The 23,371-nt window shown below is 38.9% G+C and overlaps 2 protein-coding genes across 2 annotated transcripts; both read right to left on the reverse strand.

The window, feature by feature from the left end:
* Positions 1-6,256: 6,256 nt before the first annotated feature.
* Positions 6,257-22,175, reverse strand: LOC111338078 (uncharacterized). Its single transcript, XM_088724977.1, is given in 14 exon segments — positions 6,257-6,814; positions 6,816-7,372; positions 9,009-9,127; positions 9,655-9,748; positions 10,334-10,494; positions 12,676-12,819; positions 13,492-13,600; positions 15,224-15,412; positions 15,541-16,204; positions 19,256-19,962; positions 19,964-20,435; positions 20,437-20,965; positions 20,968-20,995; positions 20,998-22,175. Coding segments are annotated over 14 exon segments (4,071 nt in total). The 5' UTR covers positions 21,061-22,175; the 3' UTR covers positions 6,257-6,579.
* Positions 14,322-19,259, reverse strand: LOC148728533 (uncharacterized). The gene has a single exon (XM_088763233.1). It carries the CDS (start codon positions 17,233-17,235, stop codon positions 16,231-16,233), a length of 1,005 nt encoding a protein of 334 aa, XP_088619359.1. The 5' UTR covers positions 17,236-19,259; the 3' UTR covers positions 14,322-16,230.
* Positions 22,176-23,371: the final 1,196 nt, after the last annotated feature.

Raw genomic sequence — 23,371 nt, forward strand, 5'->3', positions numbered from 1 at the left:
CTTCACGATATTAGGAAAATTTTAATGTAACCTTTAGCAAGGTTTGGATTTTACATCCGATAGATACCGAGGTACAGAGACAACCTATAATTTTGTTTACGACAATGAACCTTTACTTAACAAATAGAGAAGCCTTGCCCGACTGTGCTCTGCTCTGTTGTGATGCACGCAAAAGCAGCTGGAGTACGAAAGAAGCGTAAAGAGTAACACGAGAAGAAGTCTACTGTTTCTCCCCACCTCTTGAGTGCTCTGGCTGCATCTTAACTGCTTTACAACAGGACAGAGCACAGTCAAAGCTCCTCTATTTGTTTTACGATAAAGAATCCGTCAAATTCCCCAGGCGTTTCTTAAAGCTAGTCATGAACCTTTGTCCCTGACTACCATGGACAGCCTACCTAGCCAAGTAAGAAAAAAATTGAGTCTACTTAATTGTTCGCTCAGAAGCACATTTTAAGCTCAGACTGCAAACTTTTAGTTCTGTACAAGTATATAGATTTGGACAATTTAAGTTGAGCACTTAAGTATCCTTATTGAAATATACACTCAATTGCAAAATCGTTGAAGCTCAAAAAAGCGTAAATGTAATGAACGATGAGGCCCTACGGTTTTCTGAGTACACATCTATATGATAACCACCACAGCACTTGGTGAATGATGAAAGCTATCCAGTTTCTCTTGGGAAAAAAGGATTATCGCATCAAAAGTTTTTCATGAACGGTGAGAAAAGTGAATCACTGATTATGTATCAGCATGAACATTTCCCATAAAGCCATCGGGTCTCATCATTCATCAGGATCATGTTTTTCTGGTGTTAACGTTTTTGCAAATGCTTGTATCATTTATAAGATGATCACATGCTTTTCTGTTGTTGCTTTCCAGGTCATTGTGTCAGATGTGAATCAAGATGGCTCATTGGAAATTCTGGCAATAGACAACAGTGGCAATATTGCTTGCATGGATCTCAATGGGAAACTGGTTTCTGTTGCAATCTAAATCTCCTCTTTGATAACTGTCACTAACAATTATTACATTCTACAACACACAATTATGTTCTCCAAGAATTACAGTGTTTAACTTTTATTTTTGACTACATATAGCTCTGATGGGTCCTTATTTGAGACATTGGTTCTTTCCCCTCAATGTCTGAGATTGACATGTTCCTAATTCTCTCAACTGATGACTGTTTTGCGACTCTTGTTAATAATCTCATGTTATATCATGAAGATAAACGCTGGTTAGTTAGTTTTTAAATCTCTGCCTTTCAAATCATTGGCAAGTGCAAACAGTTTAGCAATAACTATAATCTGGTTATAGTCCATAGATGATGATGTTCCTAATTCTAATTACATGTTCAGAGTATAGTGTTTGAAATTGTATGAAGAATTTTTGTACTGGTTGCCGCAGAGTGTACGCGGCCAGAATAGTGCAGCCAACTTCCTCTTCTACCGGGGGCCTACTCTGGGGCTATAGGTTGCCGTAACTGTGGGCGACTTTGGGTGATTTAAGGCGACTTAAGCAAAATTAGCAAAATAAACATTGCGACTTTAGGCGATTTAAGGCGACTTAAGACGACATGTGAAATTGTACGTGTATCTGATGTTTCCACAACAAATAACTCTAAACCTGTATAAAAACGACTAAATTCTACCATATGAGCGCCTGAGTAAACATAGAAATGCTACAACAACAACAACAACAACAACAATTTATTTCGCATTAGGGTGGGGGGTTACAATGATTAAAAATTACTCAAGAAAAATAAAGAAAAAGAAAAACCTTACATAATTGACACTGCCCGCAAGTAGCACAGGCTAGTCGCGGCGGGCAGTGACAACAACTTGTTAAGAGTCTAAAGCAAATTACAAATGAAAAGATCATTACAGCTTAAGTATAAGAATGAAAAGAAAAGAAAAAGAGCAGATAAATAAATGCACAAATATATAAAATAATTAAATTAATTAAATAAATTCATAAAAATAAGACAATACAAACCATGGGTCTTCCGTTATCAAAAATTTATATGTACAAAGTGATTAAGCTGTTTATTTGAGCAAAGACAGCGAAGCTTAATTTCAGACGTCCATCTCGGTCGCTCACCGCTGACCATGCGTCTTGACATAAAATAACTATTCTTTATTTATACCTGATTCACCTTGGGCAACGAACTTATGGTGACTCAGCTAAACTACTAATGAAAGATGTTCGTGGCGATCAGACACACCCACTTGAGAAACACTTAGTAATACGAACACTTCCAACAAACCAGAATTACTGAGGATTAAAATTAAATAAAATGGGAGCTAGAGATCGTCTGATCGAAGAGCTCTGCATTAAACGAAGAAACGGTTTTCGATAGAATAGTGAGGACACGAGTTACAGTTGACGCTCGACTTGTCGCTGATGTTTCTTATAAGTTGGGATGAGGAGCTACCTTGGCTATCTAACACGTCAATGCGTTCTGTATTGCACTGAGAAAAACTCCTGCTACACCGGCTTGTCGATGATATCAAGAAACAAAACAAAACAATACTGTACATAAAAATGGAAAAGCTATAAATGATAATCAGACTCATTTTGCACCTTATTGAGAATCAAAACCAGTGTTTCTACATTCACAGTACAAAGAGTCCTCGCCCTAATATCTTATTTTTATTTTATTAGCTTTGCCAACAATACATATAACCTATAACACAGCCGGATAAAATAAAATAGCAATAACAATAACGGGAAGGCAACCAAAACAGCGATAGCCAGTTACTGTGGTTCCAAAAGTATTAAAATTGTAAAATGATCATATCAATAATTAATAATTAAGAGCAACATAGAGTTAGTGTTGTTTTCAGGCTGCGACATGAATTGCATTTTGTACAAATAGTTTTATAAGTCCTGGGATTGTCAATGTCATAGATCTCTCGAAGTGCGGTCGAATAACAACACATCAAAACACGTTTAAGGTCACTCACATTGTTCATACTTAAGTTAAGCTCGTCAGACAATGTGTTCCAGATTCTTATTGTTCGTACAATAAATGACCGTTGAAAGGTTGAGGTCTTGTATTTAGGTACAAAGTATTTAGTAACAGTTGTATTGGCCGACGATCGTGCGTGTCTTGTAGAACGAGGAGTAGGAACAATTGCGGGGTCTATATCCACCAAACCATGGGTAATCTTAAAAAACAGTAACATATCTAAGTATTCATGCCAGTAGCTAATAGGTAGTAAGGAAAGAGTTTTTAGTTCTTCATAACTCTGAGAGCACGAGAATGGTAATTTCAAGATGTATTTTGTAGCCCTTCTCTGTATCTTCTCTAGATTTGAGATAAGATAAATAGATTGTGGTGCCCAAACTTGTGTAGCATAGCCCAGATGAGGTCTAACGATGGTTAGATAGATTGATCTTCTTACACTGGTACTTTGTATGTGACGCGTGTTTCGCTTAGCAAACCCAAGAAGCTTGTTTGCGCGTGAGCATTGCTCTAAGACTTGGCAATTCCATGTTAGGTCAGTGGAGACCCAGACACCAAGATCGCGTTCGTGACTTGTTTTCTCCAACATAGCTCCATTCATATCGTAGGCAGTATTCAGTGGCTTGATTTTACGTGTGATGGACTGGTGGTGGCTTTTCGTCTCATTAAATTCTAAGCCCGGCCGGATTCTGTGTACCAAGATCCAATATTATTTAAGTCCATCTGGAGAACAATTTCATCATCAGCAGATCTTATTTCTTTGTACAATTTAATGTCATCCGCGAACATTGCAGTTTCGCTCTCAGAGACCATGTTCAGAAGGTCGTTTACGTAGAGCAAAAACAGAGCAGGTCCCAAGATGGACCCCTGGGGGACTCCTGATGTAACAGGTATGCATCAGATGTGGCGCCAAGAACAGTAACGCGTTGAAGACGACCTGTGAGGTACGACTGGAACCATTCGTATAGTTTTCCTCCAAAACCAGAGATACGAATATTAGACAAGAGTTGGGCGTGGTTCACTTTGTCAAAGGCCTTTGACATGTCCAGATAGATGACGTCAATCTGACTTCCTCTATCAAGCAGGCGGCCAATACGATCCAATGTTTCGATGAGGTTGGTGGTACAAGATTTTCCTGTTAAGAAGCCGTGTTGATGTTTACCCACGTGGTTGTATAGATGAGTTTGAATGTTATTCAGAATACATCTTTCCAATACTTTAGAAACTATGAGTAGCAGAGATATTGGTCGATAATTCTCTACTTATTGACGATCGCCTTTTTTGAAAACAGGGACTATGTTGGCCAGTTTCCATTCCTTTGGTATGGTGTCAGAGCTGAGAGATCGATTAAATAACAAGCAAAGTGAAGGTGCAATGACGTCAGCAGTTTCTTTGAGTAGTTTTGCAGGTATTCCATCAGGGCCAGTGGCCTTTGATCCAAGGAATGTAGAATATCTTTAACTTCTTCTGCAGTTAAGCTCAGGTCTGTTAACTTTGGTGGGTCACTGGTACAGGTGCGTTGTCGAGGGGTTGAACTTTCGTTGAATACTGATGTAAAGTAACGGTTAAATAAGTTAGCAACCTCTGAAGGGCTGGATGAAGTGCCTACATCATCAACAGCTACGCTATTCTTCTCGTCTAGCTTGCAAGGAATTCAGAGTTTGGAACAGTTTTAATTCTAATGCCGAGCTCATTGCGTAATTAACAATTACTTGTGTTTTCTGTAAATTACCTATTTTTAAATAAAGATTACTCTCTTTTTTTCTTTGCTGAAAAGTCCTGAAAGTCTTTGAATGGTCATGGAACGGCAACAATATGCCTACTTTCGCCTCCGTCATAATCCGTTTTTGATGACGCGACCACTAACCACTTGTAGTCAGTACTTGAGCGCGCATTTTCCTGTACCTGCGCACCTTTTCTTACTCCAGTCATTTAGGTAAAGCCTACTAGTCAGACTATGCTTTCATGAAACATCCGCTCAAAGTGTGGCGTCTAAAGAGTCCTAGCGCAACCGAATTTCTCAAGAATTTTCGTAAATCAATACAGGCACGACAACTGAATGAAGGAAAATACATTTTATAAAATGTTTGAGATACTACGAGCACCCTAATTAATCAAAAACCTATCATTTATTACATCAGTAACCGAGAGATAAATGTCACAGTTTAACTCTATTATATGCGAGCAATGTATCGCACTTTCTATCTGTTTCCCGGCATAACAACCTAATTGAGTTAACTACGATGTTGTGAGAACACGAGAAAAGTCTGTGAATCACTCTCCCTTGGACTGCGATTTAGAAACTTTCCTCGCGTTCTCCTAAAGTCCCTGATGGGTTACTACGTCGGTAAACCAGTAGAAAGTGCGTTCTAGTGGTTAGTTACTTTATAATCCCGACGATTTTCATTTGTCGCGACCTTTCTACGCCGGCATAGACATAACATCACATTCGGCGTTAACTAAGATTAAATTGCGATAGCAGCCTACAGCTGTATGGAACTACATTACATAATCATCCAGTAAAAATATGTTAGGCGTCCGTGGGAATTGTTATCTATTGTTGGCAATACTTACACTGATGAAAAACCAGACTTTTCAAATTTTACTGTTATGATTCAGAGCGATGAAGGTATATAATGACACTCGAATGAAGAAATCTAGTACAGAACAAAGGTGTAACTACAAAATACGCTGTAGGCATAAGGGAACACGTCAGATTTGAGAAACTGAAATCACTGAAGAGTAATCATTTGATTTAAGATAAGCTGCACTTTGTTTGTCCAAAGATCAGCCAGTCACTGTGGACGCTCTACTTATTGACAGTGCTATTTACAAGCAAGCACATTTGACTAAAATGTTAGAAGATCAAATTGTATCAAACCTATCTTACACTATGTTTTCAAGATCACTGATGATCTCTTCCATACTGGGTCTCGCTTCAGCATCTTGTTGAAGACATCGACAAATAAGAGTTCGAAACACGCGGTCAGTCACCATGGCGACTTGTTCCACGCGCCTTTCTCGATCAGGCAGTATCCCAATGCACATCTCACAGAGTAGAACACCAAAGCTGTACACGTCAACCTTAACACAATTAGAGTAAATTAAACAATCAAAAAATTATTTTCTAAAGTGCGCGTGCTTATTCTCTGGATTATGAGATAATATTATTTTCAGTACAGGATAAGGAATCATCTTATAAGTTCTTTTCATTTTCCAGCGAAGTCTATGTCCAATTAGCTTCAAGAAGGGACCTTCAGTTATTTGACATATAAGTGTTAATTGCTATCATTTGATCCTTTTTGTAATCTTCATCAAAGACACTTCTGATGCTTCAAATCTTTTCTTGGTTCAGTTCCTAAGTTCAGGGATTCCAGGTATATCATTACATGCTGGTGACAGAGCAGTCAGCCATTAATTTGTATTCGACACGAGGCAGGACGACTGAGCTGTGATGCTTTATTTTGTGTCAACCACAGTCGCTTTCGGTCTGGTCTGTTTAATATGTGAGTAAGCTTAACACGAGTTTTCTAAAGCTCAGGGGTGGAAAATCGGACCACTAAATATAACTCAGATGATTCAGTTCGGTTTTCTTTTTCCAAGGATACAATTTACTACAAACAAGGTAATGAAAATACCTTTAAAGTTTGATGATCAGTAAAGGATTCAGGCGCGCTGTAAATTACGGCACCAGGGCAAGCTGTCATGGTCGCCTTTGCAAAGTTTGCAGCACCATAATCCGATACTTTGCCTCGCCATTGGTCGGTTTGTCGCCATAGCAACACATTGGCACTGCTGATATCCCGGTGAATAATGGGGTGTGGTTTCTTTAGATGAAGGTAACAGATGAGCCACATCCAGAGAAATAACAGATGTTTCACTTCTGAATAGAGGTCGCTCCTCAACCAATTTTCGTAGACTCGTTTCCATGAACTTCGTCACAAACAAAGGACTTTCTTCATCGTTTGTGGCTCCAATGAATTGAAGTAGGCAAGGATGGCGGCATCTTGAGTCAATGTCCATTTCTCGCTCAAAAAGTTCCCTGTAGTAAGGGGAACATTTTAGAAGATCTTCGTAGATCTTTTTGATGGCAACTGTGCAGCCCCAATACTTGCCTTCCACAACCTTTCCCAAGCCTCCACTGCCGAGGCACTTCTCTATCAGTTGAATTTGAACACGTGACATCACCCAGACAGGTGTCTGCAGGCGAAAACGTTCAGTTAACGCTTGCTGAGCTGTTGAGCTCAGTTGCTGAGCTTGCTGAGCTGTTTCTTCATTTTTCTCTTGTAGTTGCCCTTGCACATTTGTCAATTGTTGTGTCTTCTCCCTCAGTTGTCCATCCCTCTCTTGTAATTGCCCTTGGATATTTGTCAACTGCTGTGCCTTCATCATCATCATCATCATCATCATAGTTTATTTAATAAAGCAGGTTGAGGGATAGGCAAGACATTACGTCCTGATGTGGACCTGCATCAATTAAACTATCAATTAATAAATACCTAATTAGTGAATAGAACGAAAATGGTATGTAAATAATGACAATTAAAAGAAATAAATATTAATAACAATACGGAGTAAATGTTAAAAGTATTTAAAGTCAACAGATTTGTAGGAAACGCTGCAGGAAGCTTTAGCAAAACTGATAGATTTCAGAATTCTCTAATTCTCCCTGGGTTTTCTCTTGAAGGAAGTTAAGTTTGAACAGTTCTTCATGTCTTCGGGAAGGAGGTTCCAGGATAGTGCAGCTCTGTGCTTAAACGAAGATCTTCCCATTTCTGTTCTTGGTCTATGAACCTTAACTTTTAGGGATTTTCTTAAGTAAAAAGGAGTCTTGGATTTCACTATTAAGTCATTTAGAGGCTCGATGCTATTTCCATGATAGATACTGTACGTAATAACTAAAAGTCTCCTGATATAAAATGAAACAATAGAGTTCCAGTGTGGAGCGTTCATGATGTCATCACTGTGGATGCTATGGGGTAGGTTGTAAATAATTCTAGTAGCTCTTAAATGAATTCGATCAATATCATCCGTCAAGGTTGAAGAACAAGACCCCCAGACTACAATGCCATACAAAACGCTAGGGGTAATAGTTTTATAATAAATGTTTTCTAAGGTTGGTATCGGTAAAAACTTTATCCGATTCAGTACTGCGACTTTGTTGCTGAATGACTTACAAACGTTCTTTATGTGCTCCTGCCACGATAGCTTGCTGTCAATTGTCACCCCAAGACATTTAGATGATGATTTGTACTCAATAAAGCTATTACCAAAGGCCAAACGTGGCAGGGGGCCAATAAAGTTCTGGCTAGAAATAATCAGGGCTTCAGATTTCGATTCGTTGGCGATTAATCTGTTTGATTGACACCAGGTGTACAGCTGGTCTAGTACAGACTGGAGTGTTAAGATGATATCGTCGATGTTATTTCCAATTTTAAAAAATAGTGGTATCATCGGCAAACATAAATAATTTACCAAATAATTTTGGCCAAATAATTTTGGCCCTAGTATTGAGCCTTGGGGAACTCCATGTGTGATGGACTTCTCCCTCAGTTGTCCATGTTTCTATTGTAGCTGTCCTCGGATATTTGTGAACAACGCGAACGTGAACAACTTTCTCTCTTTCTCTCTCTCTCTCTCTCTCTCTCTCTCTCTCTCTCTCTCTGTTGTCCATTCCTCTCATGTAGTTGCCCTTGCACATTTGTCAATTGCTGTGTCTTCTTCCTCAGTTGTCCGTCTCTTTCTTGAAGTTGCCCTTGGATATCTGTGAAATGCTGTGTCTCTAGACATTTGTCAACTGCTGTGTCTTCTCCCTCAGTTGTCCGTCTCTCTTTTGTAGTTGCCCTTGAATATTTGCCACCTGCATTGTCATCTCGCTTTGTCGTCCCGCATCTCTCTCTCGTACTCTCCTTTGAACCTGCCGCTGTAGCTGTATCATTTTTTTCAGATGTCCAGGGCACTCTTTCGGTTTACCTTGGGAATTTGCCAACTGCTGTGTCTTCTCCCTCAATTCTCAATCTCTTTCTTGTAGTTGCTCATGAACATTCGTTAATTCCTGAGTCGCCTCCCTGAATTGTCCATCTCTTTCCCACATTTGTCTATCTCTCTCTCCCAGTTGCTCTCGGACAATTTCCATCTGTTTTGTCGGTTCCCTCAATGGTTCTAAAATAAATGAAAACAGAATATTCTTATTTCAAAACGTATTTGTGCACGATCCTCGCACTGCAGTAAAGACCACTATTTAAGCAATAGTGAAAATCAGACCTGAAAATGATTTATTATTTCAGTTCTTTGTCTCGCAAAAAAGCTTAAAATTGTCTCTCTATTCTCAGGGCGACTGTAAAATCGAGAGAATTGTAATATTGTACAGGAAATCCTTGTCAAAATATTTTGTTTTCGACTTAGGGTATCTACTCACTTCGTGATGGTATTTTACGTATTTGGTTTGATATGTGCATATTTGAGTTCCGTATCGTGGTCAACAGCGTTAACTTGGTATCACCCACGGTCTAGCTCTGTTTTTAACTGATGGGCGAACCGCCACTTCGGATTAAGTGGCACCTAGCCTGCTATCCATAAAAATGAACTCTTTCCTTCGTTACCTAACAGCTCACTAGCGGAGCTCGTTGGTCTCGGGTACAATTGTTTTTTCCTGAAAAAAATTTTGTTCCTTTGTAAGATCGTCTCACCTGATATTTCTATCGCCGTAGATTCTTTTTTTATTTTCTCATTTACGTCCTTTGCTCCTCTTACTTCGCCAGAACGACTTCCTGTTACTTCATCCTGAGAGAAAATGGAAAACACATAACCACTAAGGGGATGCCAAAACAGAACATCTAGTGGTCTCTTTTTATGATATTTAAACTATTTTTATATCAGCCGCCTCTTAACCTTTAAATGTCGTTAATCCGTCACAAAATTACTACGTTGCAACTGCAACCATTATTGTCAGTCTGTCACCCATGTTTGACCGCCACTTGCTTCTCTAATCAAACTGATAGGATTGCTGTTAAAACTTACCAAGATAATATCATTTGCGCGATACTAAGGGTGACGAGCTTTTAGCTTTCTTACTGATTGCAAGTAATGCATGACAGCGGCCTATACACCGAGTCGTCCGCGTGGAAATTCAGGTGAAAAAAGCCATTATCGTGCAAATGTCAACAAAAAATCAACTTTAAAAAAAAATTAAACTGTATGGCAAAGGAACATTCCTGAGATCGTTAAAGACAGACAGTGAAGCTATATGAATAAACACTCACAAAAGTGAGGCACACTACGAAATAACGAATTGCGAAAAAAGGCCCCAAAAATCTGTGAAACTTTAATTAAGGACCAGTGTGCCCGAAGATCATAGCAGTTCATTACTGTTTGGCCATTCTTTTTCACAAGCTTTGTATCTGAGCCGACATCTAACAAAAACTTCAGAATTTCTTTCAAAGTCTCTTCTTGCTCAGGTCCTGGTATAAAAGTCAAAACTGAATGAAGCGGCGCATTTCCCTTGTTGTTGACAGTAATCGGACCACACCCTGCACGTAAAATTGACGTAATGATCTAGACAGGGAATTTTTCGCATTCTCTCTAACAGACCCTTTGTAATCGGATTTTTATGCCAAGTTCAGCAATGTATTGCCTTCACAAGTACGAGGATCGAAACACAGAAATCTTTGAAGAATGTCTATCGCATTGCCATTTTTCGTTCAATAAGAGTCTCACAACATCAAGATGACCTTTAAGAGTGGTGGCCCCTAAAGCTGTACAACCCTTGATAACCTCAGTACGATCGTCGCCGCCAACTTTTAAAGTTCCTCGAACTCCGATGTCCATTATGAGCCGCAATGATGAGAGGAATGACAAAGTTTTCTCCGTCTTCTGTTTTTCTTTGCAAAGTAAGTTTTGTTTGAACAAAAGCTCATCTTTCAAACCGGCAGTCTAAATCCCACAGGGATCAACGAACGCTTTTCATTCCACTAATTTACTCGTGTTTTTCTCGTTGCCATGTTCCCATCAATAACACCATTTTCTTCCTTTAAAAGCACACACAACCCACAATTCCTCTATTCGCTCCGACGAAGGGCTGACGCTCGAAACGTCAGCTTTTGTAATCGTTACGGTGGCCAATTTACCATTTCAACTTTGTTGATATATCCAAATTATTTCGTTACCCCCACCGACGTAGCCAAACAGTTTCTTTAGAAACTATCAGCCTTTATTCATTTGTTTTTAATGCTCAGTCGCTTTTTAAAGATCTTCCAGATCGGAAGAACCGTCACGAGCAGCTTGATGAACTGTAGATAATCTATCACTATCGCATCGCTTGTTAGCCATTTTACATAACACACGAGTCACCTATAATTTATACTACTCCTCGACGCTTTGTTTGAAAGACAATGCGCTCGGGGTAAGGGAAACAACATTCAAATTCATAACCTTCAACATTCAAGGTCATAGTGGTCATAATAATATGTCACTGGCATTTAGTTGAGCCTATTTATATTTGGCAAAGAGACCAATTTCGGGTCTTTTTAGAGCAAATTTTCTAAAAAGAATCGTACCCAAAACTGTCCTCTTTTCTGCTACAATAAGCACTCAGTACCATTACGCTGTCATTCGTGATTTCCATAAATCTCACTCTTTGTAATCGTGATCATTATGCTAGGTGCCAATCATTCGTCTTTTCTAAGGAAACACGAAGCGCGACAAGATTCTTTTTGTTTCGACGAAGGGGAAGCCAGAAGAGACGGTTCGCTTTGGTTTGAGAGAAGAAGATGTTGCGTCGAGAATGATTTTCGAATTCCACTCAAGGATTTTACGATTTAGTTCCATAAAACTATAAACTATAACGTTTATGTCAATAAAAAAATTAGTAACAATAAGAGATACTAAATAGAATATTGCACTGCTGAAAGGTATCTCCAGTTCGCTCACTTCATTTACTGTTGTCCTCAGCTATTCCTCCAGGGATGCAACTAAACGTTATAAAGTAGCAGTTTGTTCGTCTCTCTCTTGTAACTGCTCTTGAGCATTCGTCATCTCAATCAGTAGCCTATCTTTTTCCCGTATTTGTTGTTCTTTCACTTGCACTTGTCCTTCCGTATTGACTAGCTCTTATTTTTGTTCTTTTAACTGTTCTTGTGTGTCCTCGAGATTCTTTTCCATATCACGCATTAATAGTTCACAGTTAAGAAATTGTTCTTCTTTCTCTCGTAACTTTCCTTGTGCGTCTTTCAAATGCCTTTCCATCTCGTGCAGTTGTCTTTTGGTCTTTTCTTCTAGTTCTTCTTTCTTTTGTAACTGTCCTTGTGAGTCTTTTAATCGCTTTTCCATCTCCAGCAGTTGTGTTCTCTGGTTAGATAACTGTTCTTCTTTCTCATCCAACTGTACTTGTGAATTTTGCAATTGCTTTTCCATCTCATGCATTTTAATTTTCTAGTAAGAAAACTGTTCTTCTTTTCCTTGTAACTGTTCTTGTGCGAATTTCACATGCCTCTCTATCTCATGCAGTTGTTTTTTAGACTTGACTTCTTGCTCTTCGTTCTCGTTTAATTGCGCGTGTTCCTCTATCTCGCACGATTGACTCTATGAGCTTTTTCCTTGCTTTTCTTTTTCCTTCGGCAGGTTAACATCTTCCAACTCTTTCTTTTGTGATTGGAAATGGATCTCGCAATGGTTCATTTCAATCAGGTTTTCTCGCATTTGATCCTCTTCACTTGTTAATCCGGGCCTCTGCGAATTTTCGGTTTCTTCCCCTCTCGCTGGTAATTTTCTGTCTGTGTTGAAATACAGTTCATCTATTTCTAGCTTTTCCGAGTCAGCTGTGTGATTTTTCTTTTCATGGAAGAGTTTTTGTTCACCTAGTAAGAAACGAAAATGTTTGCAATGAAATCGAAGGTCATATGCTCCTGATGCAATCGCTTAACGACTCCAGTACATAAGACTAGAAAGACACGATGCCCATACCACTGCAGAAAAGCCAACCAACAGTTATGAAAATCTTACAAACGAGAAACAGTTGTCGATAACACAAGTCTAAACTGCTCAGTTTGAAGGGACCTGCCTTTCAAGGGGAGCTGAAGAAACCGAGAAGTATAAGTATCATGATTCAGTATGTGGGCCTGGTTCCCATCCCATTCACTTGGGGCTAAAATTGATAACGTCCATCTGTTCATACGATGTTTTTGACTTCATAATTTAAACTTTATGATGAGAGAGAAGGCCAAAGTAACATATCTGTTATAGTTTATAAAAATGTTTGGCCTTTTAATCATTTTGGATTTTCGCAAACGAAAAATAAGCATGTAAACGTGTAAAAACGCCTGAAACAATCGAGAGCTAGGACAGTCGAGAGCCTTCCCTCTTTGCTGATTGATTTTTGATTCGGTCATGGTCTACAGGGCCGACAGGGTAATGACCTAACTTTTGATCAGCTATCGGCTCACGATGAGGTTCAAAATATCTGTTCAGGGGCGACTGTGGTGAAGAAGCTATACTCACGACAAATTCACGTCTGACGAAAATCAACTCACCTGATTTATCTTTCTGAGATTTCACCTCAAAATCAAATTCTTTTATTTCAGTTGCTGCAGGAAAAACTTTTACACTTGACTTACTAGTTTCGCTACCAGCTTTTTCATCCTAAGTGAGGACAAAAAAATAATTTGATGATAATGGTAGTTATAGTAAAAGCGATGATAAACATTTTAACTTACAATTTTTCGCGTTAGGATAGTGAAAATATATATCTTATAAACCAAGCGCGTGGGCCGTACAGGGAGAATATCGGCCCGAGGTCTTGACAGTACGGACGAGCGCTGCGAGGTCCTTGCAAAAAAGACCGAGGGCCGATATTCTTCCAGTACGGTCCCGAGCAAGCTTGGTTAATAAGAGATTTATTATACGACTGAAGTTCAAAGGGACGCAAGTGCGGTATCATTTGGGACCATTCGGGACAGTGCCCGGTCCAATACTGAGAGAATATTGACCGGCAATAGAGCATTTTGATTGGTTGATTTTAGTTATTGGCCGTCTGACTGCCCAAGTCGTGTAATAATGTTGAATAATCCCAATGATAATTTTGCTGATTACTCGCATCAAGATAAGCAAGCAATTTTATAGGGTTTATTGGGTTCAATAAGCAAAAACTTCATATATTTCTTTAAAAAGTGCTCCGTCAAACTCAATAGCATCTTAGCTCGCACATCTCTATACCACCGGAACAATTACACCAAGTATTTACGATGATATCAATAGTAATAATGATAAAAAATATCAGTTTCTTTTTTCATCATGATGAAAATACATGTCCGGGTCAGACACATATAGCGGCGTCGATGTCGAATAACAACAGAACAGCTCATTAACCCAACGAATTTAATGACGGCGAAGAATTCCAATGTTTACAAAACCATCCGGTCGCCCTTTCATCATAAATTACGAGGCTCAGGGAGCCGTAAAAACCACATGATGATAGGCGGTAAACGAAAGAAAAGAAAACAGTTTTTACGTACCTAAATCATTCACAAACGCTTTTTCACGTGCGGAAAGGGGCTCCCAAAATAAAATATTACTACTGAAGGATTGTGGTCTACTGACATACAAAAAAAATGTGAAACGGAACGGACTAACATAAAACCTTGTTGAGGAATAACCTCAACAATACATATCAGATGCTAATGATGCACAAACATCCAAAGTTTAAAAACTCAAGAATTCAAATAACAATGAATACTTTTTTATCAGTTCGTGAGCGGGCGGTATTCTACAAATCCTGCAATCTGACTGATTCCGAGAGCGGTAGTTTTCTCCCCATCCGGCCCGCTCACAGCGGGCGGTATCAGTTTCGCGTGAGTCAGTAGTAGTAGTAGTGAACTTTATTTATGTGTCGTGAAAACCTAGCGCATAGCACTAATTGGGGACACAGGGTAAAAGCTTTAAAAATTAGAAATCTGGAACCTATTTACAGAATTATTTACCTAAGCTATTAACAGTTAAAATTATTTATCAATGTCCTAGAGTTAAAAATCAACTATTACAGAGCGCACATTTTTTGCATCCATCATCAATCGTGACAGTCGTATCCGTTCTCCTGATTTTGCTCTTAAATCCGCGCAGGCTGTCTTCACTGCGTAACTCTTTTGTAAGTTTCGACCAGAGGAGAGGGCCATAGTATCTTATAGAGTGTTTACCATATTTTACTGTATTAAAGCGAGGGAATCTAAAATCTGCATTTCTTAGAGAATATCTTCTATCGCAGTTTACTTCTGACATAAATAGTTCCTGTATTTGACAAGGAAGTAAGTTCTTTTTTGCCTTGAACATAAGGATTGCTATGTCCTGGAGCCTTCTGTTCACCAGTGATGGAATTTCAGCCAGCTTCAGCAGGCCGTCATAAGAGAGTGATTTATCGTTGATAACTGCTCTCAAGGCCCTTTCCGTTTGTCTGAGGCTCTGTAGAAATGCCAGATGATACTGCAGTAGGTCAAGTGAGGTAAAATGGCGGATTTATAAAGTTGTAGTTTAGCGTAAGTGGGTATTAGTTTTCTTAGACGACTTAAAACTCCTATCTGTTGACTTGCCTTTTTACAGACTAAGGTAATATGCTCACTAAAATTTAGTTCAGAGTCCTGGAGTACCCCCAAAAGTTTGATAGATTTTGATTGTTCAATGTCAGTCCCATCTATATGCAGGTTTATACTATTTTTGGCCTCAGTTCCAGAACCCATAAGCATGGATTGATATTTCTGAACATTCACTTGTAGCAGGTTTTCTTTGTACCATTTAGTAATTTTGCTACCTTCACTCAGCAGTTTCTCTTCCACAATACTAGCAGACGAGCTTGATGTAAAAATCTGATGATCGTCTGCATACATGCAGATTCCCTCCTCAGTTATATAAGTGAGATCATTTTGAAATGAGTTCCACAAGAGGGGACCAAAGGAGGACCCTTGAGGACAACCTCTTATTGTATCTTTCCACTGACTCGTCACAGGACCCAACTTGACCCTGTTCCGTCTGTGAGAGAAATACGCACGCAGAAGGTTGAGGGCTGATCCTGAAAAGTTGTATGATTCCATTTTCTTAATGAGCAGTGGTGGACTAACAGAGTCAAATGCCTTACTCATGTCAGAGGATAATACTCCTACAACCTTTCTACTATCTGGATCCAGCTTCCATCTCTCAACTAGTCTCAGTAATGTGGTTTCACATCCATTGTTCTTTCGATAGACTGTCAGGCTATTGCTAAGTTTAGGATCCATATACTCTGTTTACTCTGTAAACTGCTTTCCCAATAGTTTCTCAAACAGCTTATCGAGGGTGGGTACAACTGTAATTGGTCGATAATTCTTCACTTCTTCTCTGTTGTTACTCTTGTAGACAGGTACCCATACCCCTCTCTTCCAGTCAAATAACCATGTCCCTTGTTCAGTGCTAGTATTGAGAATCCTGGTTAGTGAAGGAGCCAATTCCTCAGCTACTAATTTTAAAATTCTGGGTTGCAAACCTTCATATCCAATTGCTTTGCGAGTATTAAGATTTTCAAGAGCATCCTTCACTTCAAAATGATTTACAGGTCTGAAACAAAAGGAGTCATTTGATTCTGCCATATGTGAAGAAATGAGATGTAGACTGCTATGCTCAATAAAATGCCCCTCAGTTAAATCATCTACCTGTTTACCTCCTATTCCTTTGGCCATGGATGAGAAATACTCAGAAAGATACTCTGCCACCACTAGCCTATCTTTTTCCAATGTACCATTAATAGATAAATGTATTTCTCTCTTTTTGTTGTCCTCTTTGTCCTTTCTATCCAAGAATGGTTTGAAGGTTTGAAAATAATTCTTAGGATTATTCTTCAGATCATGTGATACTTCCTCCCAGTATTGCTTTATGGCTATTCGCCTTTGTTGTGTAGCCTCATTCCTCCATTTTCTCTTGAGCTCCAAGTTTTCTGGTGTTTTGTTTTGGTTGAACCTTTTGGCAAACTTACGTTTAGTCCTTATAGCAGATTTCCATGCTGGGGTCATATAGGGAACATCTTTTGCCCTGTCTTTCATTTTCTTCACTGGCAAATACTCTGACAAAATAGTTCTCAGAAGTTTTATCCAATAATCATAACAATCCTCAACACAGTTAAATATTTCTCCCACATGCCAGGGTGCTATACTAAGGGTCTCTTTCAGTTTATCTGTGTCAAGGTTCTTAAAATCGGAGAAAGTAATCACTTTGCTTTGATGGTACTTGATCCTTTCAGTCAGAATTCCATACACCATCAAATGGTCGCTAATTCCAGGATCATGGACACCACATTCTTTAAAAAGATCAGATCTGTTTGTCTTTTTTCACTTTGCAGAACATCTCAAGCTTCGTTGCAATTTTTCACAAATATATCTCATTTTGCAGAATTTTTAGCAAAGACCTCGCTCACGACCTTTTGGCGATAAATCATATGAATTCTTTCTTCTCTCGCTCTCAAATTACTTTGGTTTTTCCGCAAAAATTTATTTCGAACTAAATTTTGTGGCACTAAATTTGTATTTAGTAAGATTGAAATATTTTGTTATTTTAATGTTACAAAAAGTAACTCAGACACAATTTTTTCGTTTGTGAAACGTTGAGCGAAGTTTTGAGTTCTTCTATAAATACACTTTCGCCCATTCTTTGCAAGTCCCTTGAATTTGGACATTTCTACCGTAAATTTCGCAACAGTAAACGAAGGAATTCGATGAATAAAAGTCAGATTAAATCCCCTTGTGTCTAACTGTAAAGAGTCTCACTGACTTCAGCTTTTCGGTGGAAGAAGAACCGATTTACTCACACCAGCAAACGAACAAAACAAACAAACAGACTGACAACTCCAAAACACACATTTACATTCACTTACAATTTGACTTTCCGAGACATTCTAAAACGGAACAGAGGTAACCGTCGTTAGAAATGAACAATACTTTCCGTAAGATCTCCGAGCGTTTGTTTTTTTCGAGAAGATCGTCGCATGGTCATTCAACTCGTGTGTGTTTGTCGTACCAGTACACACATCTTATTAGACGTTTTGTTGTGTCGTATCGCTGAGTATTCTTACGAGTTGTGCAGTATTTTGACGAGCCCGTAGGGCAAGTCAAAATACAAATAACGAGTAAAAATACCCAGAGATACTACACAACAAAACGTCTAATAAGTTATTTATTATCCAACACGCCAAACTGTTATTTCAGTGCGGGCGAATTTCGCGGATATTTATTTACGGGGAGCTCGTTACAGAAGTATGCGAAGCGGCGCGTTGTCGTGTTGCTGTTTCTATTTCCTTCAATAAATGAAGAAATTTCCTGGTCGTCTAACTGTTTTTCTTCTTTCGATTCATCTAATAAACTTGGATCTATATTTGCCAGCCATTCCGACTCTTTGCTTTTCTCCTCTTTAATTGACAGGTGTCACATCGTGACAGTTACTTTTCAAAAAATGTTTCAAAGTTTGCTCAGAAGCCTTTTAAGTTACCTTTACAAATAAAAATGTTTCGGTGAAAGCTTTCTCTTTAATTTAAATAACGTCTATTTTCTTTATCATCCACTCGCTCACAAATTGTTAAGTTTATGGAGGATTTTCCATAATTAAACTCGTAATTGTAGCCCTAAATCATTCGGGTTCTTCTGGCAATCATTTTTTTATGTGTTAGAAAAAAATTTAAATGTTGTTTACAGGCATAGTTCGGTCCTTACTGGGAAAGACTGTGCCCTCTGTCTTTCCAAGACCTCGGGCACAGTTTTTTCCAATACGGACCTTCCGGCTGGTCAATAACGATCCAACAATTCCATAATCTATATCGCTAAGTTATATTAAACAAGACGCCTAGAGGCGTAAAAGTAGGATATATTGGTCATCATCTGACGTCGACACCGGTTTTACTTAAATAATAATTAATTTAATGCTGACTCTTCATAGTATAGGAATGAAAACGAACGATAAAGACAAGAAAAAACTCAACAGCATGGGATTATTATTATTATGATTATTAGTCCAATTTACAGTTTAACTGAACGTACTGGGCTTCTTTGATTTGAAAACTGGAGAAAATAATTGAAATGCTGTCATGCTAACTGTACAAAATTAGATTTAATTGTACAAAATTAGATTTGATAGACCTTCCCATCGAAAAAAGTGCTTTGTGTTATTAGGAGAAGGAAAACATTTCATGGAGAAACGTAGACGCTGAAAGAGGAAATGTTGATTGAAAAAATTAATTTGGGTTTAATTAAATCTTATAATTATTTTGCGGACAAATTAACACTTCGAAATTAAAACTTTCTTACAGTTCTGGTATCGACGTTCATGGCACCCAGTCCTCCTCTCTCTGACAGGATCCTTCGAGTCACGTCACTCTCACAGCAGTCCAGTGGTGTTTGACCCTTGTTGTTTACAAGCTTTGTATCTGAACCGATATCTAGCAATATCTCCAAAGTTTGTTTCAAAGTCTCTTCTTGTTTACCTCCCGGCATAAAAGTCACAGCTAAATGAAGAGGAGTTTCTCCTTCAATGTTCACGACATTCACATCGCACCCTGCATGTAAAATTAACTTCGTGGTATTAACGCAAGGAGGCTTGCACACAATTCCCATTGTGTTTGTATCAACTACTGCTAGATGCAGTAATGGATTTCCTTCGTGGTTACGAATGTCTAAACGCAGAATTCTTTGAACATATTTGATCATTTCTTCCATTTCATCCTCATTATCTTCTAAAACTTCGAATTTGGTGTATATCATCAGAAGACTTAGGATACAGTAAAGCATTTTTTCTATTTCCTCGTCTTCTTGCCCCTCTTGCAATTTCCTTCTCTCCAGTTTTTCTGTCAGTTTTTCGAATACTGCCTTAATGTGGTTTCCATTCGAGCACCGATGTTCCAGGGCCGTTAATATGAATAGCTATGGCAACATTTGAAGCTCATGGGTAATGGGGGCACCACAGTTCATGGCTATTTCCATCGCTCGTTTACAGAGACCAATACAAGCTAGGTCCGTATTGGTCAGAGTCAGCCAGAACGGTCCCATAGGATCTCATATCTTTCAGAAGCGCTGAAGAGTCAGTTCCGAGGACTCTCTCTTTGATTATGAGTCTCTCCATGCGAATAGCATGATTATCATCTTTTAACAGAGAAAGTTCCTCAAGAGTTTGACTCTCTGTTCTATTTTCATAATCTTTCACGGGTTTTATTTTTCTTTTAAGCAAAGGACATGACGGGTCCGCATACCTCTCCTTCATTGCACGCTTCATGTAACTGAATGCCTTTTCAGTTTCATAAGAATCAGGATCCTGATTAGTCATAGAAGCACCAAGAAGTTCGAGAGCGTTAATTCTTTGTTCCTTGGTACATTCTGGTCGGTTAATATAATACGCAACCATTTCATGTTTGCCTTCATTACTGGCTAATAGAAGTGGGGTCAAACGTTTCTGATTTTGCTTCTCTTTTACTCCGAGAGAGAAGCGTGCTGACAATTTCAGTGTGCTCTTTTTCTACAGCATAGTGAAGAGATGTGTCCCCAGCCTTGTCTTGCAAATGATAATTTGCGCCCTGTTCGATCAGATAGGAAGCAACATCCATGTTACCATTGTAACATGATATCATTAAAGGAGTACTCTCAAATTCATCTCTTGCATTTACATCAGCTCCGTTCTCAACTAAACAACTCACTATTTCAAGACGTCCATCGTACGCAACAGCTCTCAAAGGAGTAGGATTCGTTGCATTTCTGCCGTCAACATCCGCGTTGTGATCGATCAACAGTTTCATAACATTTAGATGACCAGTAGCAGCAGCGACCCACAAAGGAGAGCAATCCTCGATGGCTTCGTCGGTGTTGGCTTTCACAATTCCTCGAGCTTCGATGTCCGCTTCGTAACTCAAAAGAATCTTCACAGAGTTTAGGTTTCCATTTCGAGAGGCAATTATGAGAGGAGTTGCATTCTCGTCACCATCTTTGGTCTTAGAATTGAGAGCGGTTTTCCTTCTTTAGTGTTGAGCCGCTTCAAAAGATCAGTCTGAGATCAGAACCATCGCAAGCAGCTTCAAAAGCTTTTAGAATTGTGGATTGTTTACTACCCATTTTCGCTACCCCTTAGCGGGATTTACTGTGTCCCTCAAGGTTTCCTTGAAAGAAATATATAAATGATTGGAGAAAAACAAACAGAATATTTGACGTCGCACTGACCTCTCCTTGACAACCCTTTGTAAACTCAACCATCTCGCGAAGTTTACACTGATAAGATAGACTAAAGCCGAAGTTTTAATCTATTCATTTTGGAAAAAAGGAAGTCAATATCTCATCCGACTAAAAGACCTCGAATTCGAATTATTTTCGTAAATGTTTTAGTTTCAGAATCAACTGACACCCAATAGCGCTACATTGTTATTCTTAGTATGCATGATCACGCACGAATTTTGCGATGCTAAATTCCCATAAGTTGTCAATCATTCATCCTTTCTGGAAAAACAGGAAGTCCGTTGCGTATCTTTTGTTTTGGGGAGGGGAGGAAGAGACTCAAAGATTAATTGAAAGGTATTTTACTACGGTTGATTTCTATCTTGATCATACTGCAAACAGCCTTTGCAGTTTCTTCCGGCTTGAAATTTTACCAATTTCGATCGAGGAATATTACTGTATTATCAAGCCATCACTGTCTTTGCCATTTATAGACGATCTAGCTGATTTAAATGTACACAATAGCATAACATATGATCCTGATACTGACATTACATGTTAATCACACAGAAGTCTCAGGAATGATCAGGAAGGACTCTCAGGGCGCCAGCTATTTACACGAGCTCTATACCAAACCGAGGTTCTACGCATTCAGTGAGCCTCAGGGTTTCTCTATAAAAGGGTCGATTTAATCAAATGTTTATGACCTGGTTTTGTCAAACGACGGCTAAACTTCGTTTGAATAACCGGCTCTAATTGTCCATCTAAGACAGGAGTCTTTCTTACATAGACTCCTAAGTCTGTAACACTGACGGACATCACGAGTCATTCGTAAAAGGAAAAAGTTGTGATAGCATGAATAAGGAAATTTTTATCCCCTAGGGCTGATTCCATAACCCTCTCTTCTCTCTTATAAAATCGATACATCATCTAGCAAACAGGTAATGAGAATACTCAAATGTATCAGTTCAAGTGCCGCAGGGACCCGTGTTGCTGATGTGGATAGAGATGATTTTATGGAAGCTGTTGTTGCTATGTTTGATGGATGCGTTGGACTGTAAAAGTTGTCGTCAATACAGGTAGTCATCCAAATGGTATTTGCAGTTGATAAAAAATACATCTGTATTTTCTAGTGCTTGTATGTTTTTTTTTTGCTCTCAGTGGGTCTCTGTGAGACGCGGAGACTATGGTATGCATATAGGGAGAACTCAATTGATAAGAAACTGCGAACTTAGAACGTCGGTGCCCTTTCTTGATCTGGATTAGACATTGGTCCAAGAAGTTGCTCAGTGAACAAGTTAAAGGGGAAAAAAGATAGGTAAAAATCGACAACGTAAAAATAGCGTTGTATCTCTAAAGTCAGTTCAGATGTTTTAGATTCGAAGTGACCTTCATGTTTTGCTGACCTGTCGCGCTGAACCGTATTCTGTTATACCCTGATCTGTTATATCTGTTGCTGACCTGTATACCGTGAAACAATCCTACTAGACATCGCCACAGAAGTAAGTTATCAGTGCTGCAAATCTAGCTAATAGTTTGACTCTTGTGTTTATGTATCGATAGATCCTGTTCAGTTTCTCAAATGTATTTAATTTCTTTTCTCTAGATCGAATAATATTATATTGGAATAAATTATACGCTTTGCGTAAGCTAGTTGGATTGCCTGTTTGGTTTATCGAACCAGTAGTCTTTAGTCGTATTTACCGTACCCAACCGTGTGCTTTGCTGTTTTCGATCTTTTTCTCGGTCATAAACATCGACCATTTCAAGTCTTGCGTATTGTCTGATAGATATATTTTCTCGGACAAACGCAAAACAAATCTCGCGGGGTAAAGTTTGAGGAATATTTTTTTAAGCGGGTGAATAGCATGATGACCAAAAGCGGTGTTCGCTATGAGTAAACACGAGCCAGGCGTCAGCTTTGTCAAAATTCAGTTCCAGTGTTCGCGCAGATTTTACTCCAATGAATTTGAACTGTAATTTGAAACCTAAAAACACGCTGGTGCAAGCGAAAGTCACAAGTACTTATATGAACAGACTATGCGCTTCTACAAATTTTCTTTGCCTTTGTAGTTTCGCTCGCCAAATTAAGATTAAGCTTTTCCAAACTCTCAGCCTTCATTTCCAAGTATTCCACCGTGCTAAAATATCACAGAAAGTTTGGAGTGTCTTAGGGCTGGGAATAAACATAGGCCGCGTTTGGTTTCGCGAGCGT

The sequence above is a fragment of the Stylophora pistillata genome, chromosome 6 (assembly GCF_964205215.1).
Source record: "Stylophora pistillata chromosome 6, jaStyPist1.2, whole genome shotgun sequence".
Taxonomy (NCBI): Eukaryota; Metazoa; Cnidaria; class Anthozoa; order Scleractinia; family Pocilloporidae; genus Stylophora; species Stylophora pistillata.